A 9,107-nucleotide genomic window follows, 5' to 3' on the forward strand; every position below is an offset into this window, starting at 1 on the left:
TTAGGAAAGTCTTGCGCACGAGATATCGATGATTTTTTATATTAATCTTGCCTTTTCGATTAGGTCCCATTGAACTTGACCATGAAAGTGATAATGTTGATTCTTGTAAAAGGTCTAAACCTATGGAATGCATTAAAATTAAATATAGAAGTTAGTGGAAAATGGACACCATCCTCATATATTATTTATAGTAGTTAAAGATATGATGTCCTTGCAAGACAAGCAAACTTACAAAAATGATGTAAGCTTTGATTATAATAATTTGAAACTGTATAATCAATAATTATTATGCTCCTTCAGAACAGTAGAGATGCCGACGTTGATATTGACGAGAGAAAATTTAAGATAAAGTTAAAAATAAACACATCATGAACTTGTAGAAGTAATCGTAATGGTTGATAAATTAAAAAAAAAAAAAAGGTAAGATAGTTTGATCTTATGCATCGAAGATCAATTATAGTCTCACTAATACGGAATGTACAACCCGAAGACTCTTGAGACAGTGAAAGTAATACCAAAAAAAAAAAAAAGAGGATTGAAATAGTGAGAGTGGATATGAACATGTTTTAAAGTGTCATAAATCGTTTGAAAATTTCCAAATTTGTGAGATAAGCTTTTGATGATGATAATGATGTTGAAGACGACGGGATCAATAATCATTCAAAGAAGAAGATTGACTCCGATGCCCCCTCTCCCTTTGTTAATTCCTAAAGATTTGGGTGACGATGTGTCATTTTCCTTGCATGAACCCTTGAATATACATTCTTGTTAGGGTAAATTACCATTTCATGAGTCGAATTTGATGAAATTATGATTCCGGCTAACTGTTCATTTTAATTCCCAAAAAATGAACGTGCAAAATCTCAAGCTTTTTAAGTGACAATCTCGCTGGTTTGAATAGTGATTATCTCGCTAAAAGTAGCAAAACCTGCGAGATTGTCACTTTAAAACCTCCGATATCATTACCGTTCATGATTTGATAATTAAAATGAAAGTATGCCAGAATCATACTTTCGTCAATAGTTGGTCACGTTTTTGTAAATCTCTCTTCTTGTTAAGTTTCTTCGGGTACCAAAAGCATACAAGCTTCCATTCCGATGATAACACATATGCACATATACAGACAGCCAGACACATGACGACATACAATGGTAAAAACATATTGCAATACATATGATAAATACTTCATGGATCTCAAGATTTGACTACGTATTTGATTGCATTCAAATACATGTACACACATAAACACATGAATGTATCTACATACCTCGACTAAGTTCCGCAGTATTGCAGGTTTTCATTTGGATATGATTAACACCAAACTTGATTTACCTAATCCAGCATTACCTGCAAACCTCGACTCATGTATAAAGATATACCAAACCTGTACAATAAATCTAAATAGAAATACGATTCTAATATATATGAAACCAAGATTGGATGTATGGTTTCTACGAAACCAAGATGTGCTCCTAATGAAGACAAGTCCATACAAAAAGATCAATGAATACATACACTATCATAAAAGAGTAAACTTTCGAGCTTGTTTCCCTCACTCAGAGAAACAAAATTCACACCTTTCGTTCTCTGTGATGAATCATACACATACAAACGGATACACATACACACTTCTCAGAAAACAAATACTACAAATATATGTTTGTATACCAAATTTGCATATTCATGATTGATAACTATTCTATGTCCCAAAGGTATGAAAATAATATACAATCCTCAATCTTATGATCTCACCTCCTAAACTATCTAAAAAGCACAATTAGTTCTCTGCAAGTATAAACCTGTACTAAGCAACTTTTCTTCTTTTTTACACACTAAAGCTTGCAACTTCTCTCTTCCCCACTAAAGAAGTATAGTGTACAGAGATAGAGAGAGAGAGATAAAGATACTGAGAGATTACTAATCTTCTCCTTTTCTTTCTCTAATGCAATGGCTTGAATCATAAACCCTATATACTTACTTGCACTCTTTGCAGGATTCATCAAGTGCATTGTAGTGAAGGAGGGATGGAAGATATATGTGTGAAGTCATCAAGCAACAAAGTCGGGCAACAATTGAGCAGCAAACCTCTTTCTGTTCTGCATGTTTATATTCTCATATGCTGTCGTGGAGTGAGGAGGCGGTGGAGTGTTAATCCCACAGTACTCATTGGGTTCTCCGCCACTCATTTCAAGTCTCCTCCCCAATTGAATGTTTGGGTTGGAAAGGTAGGCTTGTTGGGTTCCTGAAAGAGGGAGGTTTTCGCAATGGGGGAGACCTAAAGTGAGGGAAACACCATTGCCAGGAAACCTTGGCGTGAACTGCTCAGGGTCAAACCTCCCAATTTCTCCCATTGGATTATAACCCCCAAATCCTCCTCCATTGTTTGATTGGCCCGTTATTATCGAGTAACTATCCCTTATCAGCCTTTCATTTCCGAATTTCATGCAAAGTTCTCGGTTTATCTCATTGGGTTTCATGTCCATATCCATTTCCATGGAATGGATACTACGAGGGGAGTTTTGCAAATCGTTGTTCCGGGATTTCTTTGTATTTCCTTGAAGAATCCCTTCTGTTTCAGATGAACCCATGAGAAAGAAGCCAGATTGGGGTCGAATATTTCCCTCCATGGTTGATGTTGGAACTGTTGAACTAGAAATTGCACTGGGAGGAGGATTTGGATCAGTGGGGCTGTCTTGTTTGGAATTGAGACTTTTGGTTTGGTCTGTTCTAGTGGGACTGTTCTCTTGATTAGCAGTGGACTTCGACCCCGAATCTTCATTGAGTTCATTCTTGCTTCCTTTATCATCCATTCCATTCTGTTCTTGATCCTTTGTTTCCTCTGTGTACATTTCTTCAACCATCGGCTTCCAAAGCCGAACACGGGCATTTATGAACCAATTCGATACCTGCATTATTAGAATTATTTTTTTTTCTAGTCAATTTCCTCATACTCGAGACTCTAGAGAAGTAAAGGTTGAGAAAGCTATGATTTAACAAGAATACATATACATACCTGACTTCTTGTAAGCCCTGTCTGTTTAGCAAGCATGAGTTTATCCGAATCCTTCGGATAGCTGTAACCCAAGTTGAAAAATCAGTAGAAAAGATTATTAATTGTAAGAAAGATTAATGATGGATTGTGAAGTTTGGAAGAGTACTACTTACGGATGCAAGAAGTGTTCGAAGAGCCAAGCACGAAGAATAGAAACTGATCTCTCAGGCAATCCTCTTTGAGGTCTCCAGGCGTTGTGTTGGATCATTCCTAGCTGTTGAAGTGCCCGCTGTTGTCGAAGTTGATGATCAACGTATCTAAGTCTCGAACCCTCAACCTTTCCTCCTAAGCTATCTTCTTCGCCCAAGCTCTTACTAGTGGCTCGGATTTGCCCCGAAATTGCATCTTTCAAACATCGGAATTGCTTAGAGATTGTCTGCAATGCAAGAGCTGTATATGTTTTTGCAGAACTGAATCCGGCTGCTTGTTCGAACGAAGAAACTACAACTTGCATCTGGTGGTGGTACTGTCTGTACCTTTGTTCCACCTTAAATTTCCAAACAAGAAAACAAAGTTAGATCTCCATAAAAACTGCAAATTTTCTCAAGTATTAATCATAGAAAATGTTGAAATTCAAGCCTAAAATACCAGGGATTTGGAGGGCCTTATTGATCTATCTATAAACCAAAGTGGTTTTCTCTCTGTTTAAATTAAAACAGAGTGACTGAATTACAGAATGGGGTTTGTAAAATTTCTGCTTAAATTACTCAATTTTCTGCAAGAATCTGATAATAATAATAATAAAAATAAAACACATTTTTCTAAAATTATGACCAATTTTAGATGATGGGTATCTGTTTAAAGATCTAAAAAACACTACTGAAGAAACATCTCCTAAACTAACATAATTCGCCCAAAATTCGCTTAAAAAGACTCTCAATTCATAAAATCAACCCCATCTGTTATGGGTTTTCACTTTTGAAGATCGAATTGAACTCAATTTCGTATATACCTCATCAAGCATGCTAACAAGCTTTGCTTTCTTCATATGAAGCTCTTGTCTTTCAGCCGTTGTGAGCTCTGCTCCACGTTTCGCACTCGTTTCACCTCCAGTTGATCCTTCACCATTATTACCCACCATAGATTCTTCACTAATCTTCGTCTTCTCTTTGTTGCCCTTCGATAATTCGGTCTTGATTCCCTTCCCAACATTGACGACTTCGTCGAGAAGCTGTTGTGCAGCTTTTAAGTACTTAGAACCCAACAGAACACTCTGAATACTTGAATTATTTCCATTTGAAACTCCAGAAGCAGATGAAGGAGATCCACCTGAGACCCTGATTTCATCTCCACTTGTCGGAGATATGACCGGTGCTGGACCTGAAGGAGCCGGTGCCGGAATGTCAGATTCCGTCCTGTACGGTCCATAATTGGGTTGCTGTGAGGAGAGGCTCAGAGATAAACCTTGTTGATTAGGTGTCATAATTGACCTTCTGAGACCCATTTGTGAGGTTACATCTGCAACACCAATGGAATTATTTGCAGGAATCTGGTTCTGATCGATGGAAGACCATAGATTGTAGTGGACACGAGGGACGAAGCCATGGGCTGAGATCTCGTGTTGGGGATGTAGAGATTGACGGTTGAGATCTTGTGAACTGGAAGCTGGAGTAGTGGAAGTTGTTGCCTGTAATGGGATACCAACGAAGTGTTGCTGGTTCTGCTGAGGTGGCACGTGTGAGAGGTTCGCGGGATTTAATGGGTTTCCGGCGGAATTGAGGAAGACCATGTTGGTCGGCTGTTGTGTGTCAGAGTATCCGACATAGCTTGGGTTCATTAGGTAAAGCGTTTGTAATCCGTCAGCTTGGATTTCTGAACCTCCATGAAAGTACGTCGCCATCGATTTTGAAAATTATGTAATCTTAGATCACTGAAAATAGACCACGTTAGTCTCTCTCTCTCTCTCTCTCTCAATTATACTTATTGAAGTATGATTCAGCCCATTTGTTGCTCAAACTAAACTCGAAATTCTCCTGATTTCTCTAGAAATTCTGATCTTCTTGTACTTTAGGAACTCCTGGAAGAAAGCAAGAGAGAAGAAACCAATGATGAATCCATGAAATACCCTAAAGATTGCAAACATTTTCATACTAAATTCGTAAACCCAAATCTCAAAATTATGGTTGGAACATATATAAGTCCATTTAATTCAAGTATTTATAAGAACCCATTTCAAGAAGAAGGAGAAGAAGTGAAGGCTGTATAATATGTAATTATGCTGTTTAAATATATATAATAGAGAGAGAGAGAGAGAGAGAGAGAGAGAGAGAGAGAGATTAGTTTATGATATTGTAGATAATAATTATAAGGTGCAATTGGTGTGATGGAAATACGAGTGCACGTGCTTCATCATCTCTGCAAAAAAAGGAGGGATTTTTACTTACAGAGACCAAAAACTCATGAAAGATCTTGTTGAGGCAGAACTGAGGACCATACAATTATAGCTAAAATACGCTAGGTGTATACATCAGAGCACCCACAACACAACATCTCTATCGATCTATCTATATCTCTCTCTCTCTCTACTAACTCTCACACACTCTTGTCAGACTCAATTTCTGCAACTCTTCCCACTGAAAAGAAAAAACAATAAAAGAGAGAGAGAGAGAGAAAGAAGAATATGGGATTAAAAAGCCTGAAAAAAAGATACCCATCTTTCTTTACTTATTATCCACACATATCTAAACTATTTTCTTTTAGAAAATAAAAAATAAAAATATTAGTATAGAAGAGTTAAGGGGGTATGCGTAGGTTAGTTATCCTTCACACCCACCTCACCCTCTCTCTTTAAGGCTAGATGAAAACAAGGGCACTTCATTGATTTGACCCTCTTTTGTTGTAAATCATTAGATGCAGACACGTTTGATGAGGAACAAAGAAAGAAAGAAAGCTTTCACACACACACACATAGGGAGAAAGAGAGAGAGTTGAAATGTGAAAGTGGGTCAGAACAGAAGAAACAAACAGATGAAAAACGAGGAAACGTCTACTTCCAGACAAAATTTAATAAAGAAAGAAGAGGAAGGGCTGCAAAATTAAATATCTTATTTTGTCGTTTTATCCTTCTTTTTTTTTCGTATTATTTGTTATTTTTTGTGGTTGGATGCCGGAGTTGGAAGATAAAGCAATTTAATCGCTAAGGAACATATAACCAACCACCACCATAACACCAACTAGAAACTTTAATTCTCTCAAATTTAAATTTAAATTTAACCAATATTTTTTACATTATAACCTTAAATTAATTATATAGATATTATCTAAAAATCTCTTCATTACTATTTTCATGTTATACTCTCCGTTCGATATCTAATGATATAATCAATAATCTCCACATTATTATTTTTCATTTTGACACTATTGTGATACCTATCAAAGAAATTCTGATGATCAAAGAGAGAGAGAGAGAGAATTTTAGAAAGATTGTCAAATCAATAATTTGATCACATTTTTTAGTACAGGATCTTCCTATATTAAGGGTGTGCATTTAAGCATGAGGACCATTACTCCTTAATTCATAATAACTACTTCATTATGATCCTCACCTTGTGATTTATTTATTTTTTACTTATCATGGGTATCCCTACCTTTTAGATGAGACTAATCTCACGATCACTCGTATCGCCCCTTTGGAAAGTCCTACGTGCAATTGATTGAGTAGAGGATCAACCAGACCCTAAAGGATGGTCCCAAGGAATTCATTTCTTCATGGGGTTTCAAACACTAGTAATTGCCACATCTAATAAAAACCCACCACTTTCCAAGCTTCATGTCATATGATGAATGGGATACCTTGAGATATGTGTGCATAAATGAATTGCCTATGTTCGTAGGCACGAAATAATGTCAAGCTACTTCATTCATGGGAATGCAATCATGGACAAATTATATTTATCAAAATCGCGCGATGGGTGGGGTAAGGGGTGCTAAAGTTTGAGTTATGTGGAGCGTAAGTGTTCTAGCCAAGACCTCAAACCTATGACTATTACAAGGTGTTAGTTGGGACAAGTGCATCTGAGTTACTCGTGATATCTAGTAAAATCACAATGATCACTCAAAAGCTTAGCTCGAGTTATCACTTATGAAGAGGAAGATAATGAGAAAGGATTATATTGAAAGTGTATTTGCATGGGTGAGCTGGTTGTCAATGTCTTCAGACATGCACAACCCAGGTTTACATCTTTACCAATGTAACTAAGTAAACATTTGATGACAGACAAATGTAGGTTGTAAGAATTTGACCCCCACAATCATCAAAGACTTATTCTCAAAATTTGGGGTCAACAAAATGAATCTTGTTCCTCAATTCAATTTTGTTCAAAACAACTTCTTCAATTAGTAATTCAACATTGGTTCATCACATACATTGGCTTTTAGCCTAGAAGAATTTTCTAGCTTGGATCAATGTTCCATTATTATTAACCCACATAAACAAACGGTTTAGTATGGCATTGGACACAAAATTGTTTAAAGATCAATTATTTTGTTGTGATTTTTTCAAAAAAACCTTATAACCTAGTTAACTGGTTCTTTTTTTCATTTTTTTTTTTCAAAAAGAGACGTAATTTCTTGATTCGAGTATTTTCACTCGTTTTGACTTGGCAAGGGTATAGAACCGTTGATCGTTTTTTTCAGGATGCACAAGAAATCGATCAACGGTTTTATGCCCTTGCCACCTCAGACCAAGTGAAAATATTCAAGTTAAAAAATCATTAGCCTTTCAAAAAGAATAACCTATTGCCTAGGTAATCTATATGATTCATGATTTTTTGACTCCCCCCTTTGACATACTCTCTTAACGTGGGGATGTGCAATTGTGTATCCCGAGGAAATCTATGATTCTAGCACATGCCACGTCAAGAGAGTATGAGGGAGTATGTTAGAGGGGGGAATCAGAAAATCATTATTCAATTTAGATTTGTCTTCCCATATGTCCACTATCTATTAGTCGTTTGACACAAGAGCATCCAACAATGTTGGACCCTAGGAGAATTCCAAGATTTATAGATTTTTTTTCATAATTATTATTTGTAGTAGATTAAGACTTAGAGGTATTTTATATTGTGGGCATTGCCCTTTCTTGCTAGCTATCTCAATCTTGTCAGACTACTACTTGTTGTTGCCTGACTTTAGAAGATATTCCACTTTCTTTTCACATGAAAAAGACTATACAGTGAGAACAGTGAAAAGTTCTTGAGAACTCATACTTACATATTATTTATGTCTTACAAGAAGAAAATAAATAAAGATAAAGTGATGTATTGGAACAAAACACTTATTACATGTGTTCCCATCACCCTTTGAAGGTATTTTCATCATCAGTCATTCACAACTATTAAAAAATAATGAAAAACACATTACAAGTTATGGATGTTTGATGTAGGGAAAAAGGTCATTACAAAGAAAGATTAAGGAAGTTGATTGAAAGAGAACACAAATATCTAATTCCATTATATATAAAAGCTATCTAGACTTTTTAAAATTTTTAATTCCATGATGGAGGCAAAGATATTTGTCACTTACCAATGTGGCATCCATGGGTATCTATCAAAACTTGATCATTTTATTTGTTGACCCCACTGCCCCATTGATTTGATCTTACCCTACATCATACTGGACCAATGATTCAAATGTTTTGATCTAGAGGAAAAGAGGTCAGGATGATTTATTGAGGGGAGATCATTGTATGGATGTACATGAGATACAGTGACTTGGTATGATTTGTATATCTAAATCATGGTTTTAAAACTCATTTTGAAGTCTCATCTCGGACGAGTTTTCCGATACGTTTGAGTCTTCTCGTTCAATAACAAGATAAATGAATCATGATTTTAAATCTCATCCAATGCGTCTGATTTGTCTATCCGTCTCATTGGTGGATAATATCAAGACATATCAGGCGAGTCATCTCAATCTCAAACGAGATTTAAAATCATGATCTCATGTAGCTACCCATATTATCACAATGGGAAAATTATATATGATTTATGATATTTTTGAAGAAAAATGCTAAAGTGGCTTGAAATAACAATCAAAATAGCATAGAGAGTGTACT

At 36.0% G+C, this 9,107-nt stretch overlaps 1 protein-coding gene across 1 annotated transcript; it reads right to left on the minus strand.

Moving 5' to 3' along the window:
- Positions 1-1,629: 1,629 nt before the first annotated feature.
- LOC147385445 (BEL1-like homeodomain protein 1) lies at positions 1,630-5,732 on the minus strand. Its single transcript, XM_086422999.1, has 5 exons — positions 5,437-5,732; positions 4,005-5,069; positions 3,166-3,539; positions 3,014-3,074; positions 1,630-2,906 (listed from the first exon to the last, which is right to left on the minus strand). Exons 2-5 carry the CDS (start codon positions 4,890-4,892, stop codon positions 2,049-2,051), a joined length of 2,181 nt encoding a protein of 726 aa, XP_086279125.1. The 5' UTR covers positions 4,893-5,069; positions 5,437-5,732; the 3' UTR covers positions 1,630-2,048.
- Positions 5,733-9,107: the final 3,375 nt, after the last annotated feature.

This window comes from Akebia trifoliata, chromosome 14 (assembly GCF_017979445.1).
Source record: "Akebia trifoliata isolate Shusen 1 chromosome 14, ASM1797944v1, whole genome shotgun sequence".
In the NCBI taxonomy this organism is placed as follows: domain Eukaryota; kingdom Viridiplantae; phylum Streptophyta; class Magnoliopsida; order Ranunculales; family Lardizabalaceae; genus Akebia; species Akebia trifoliata.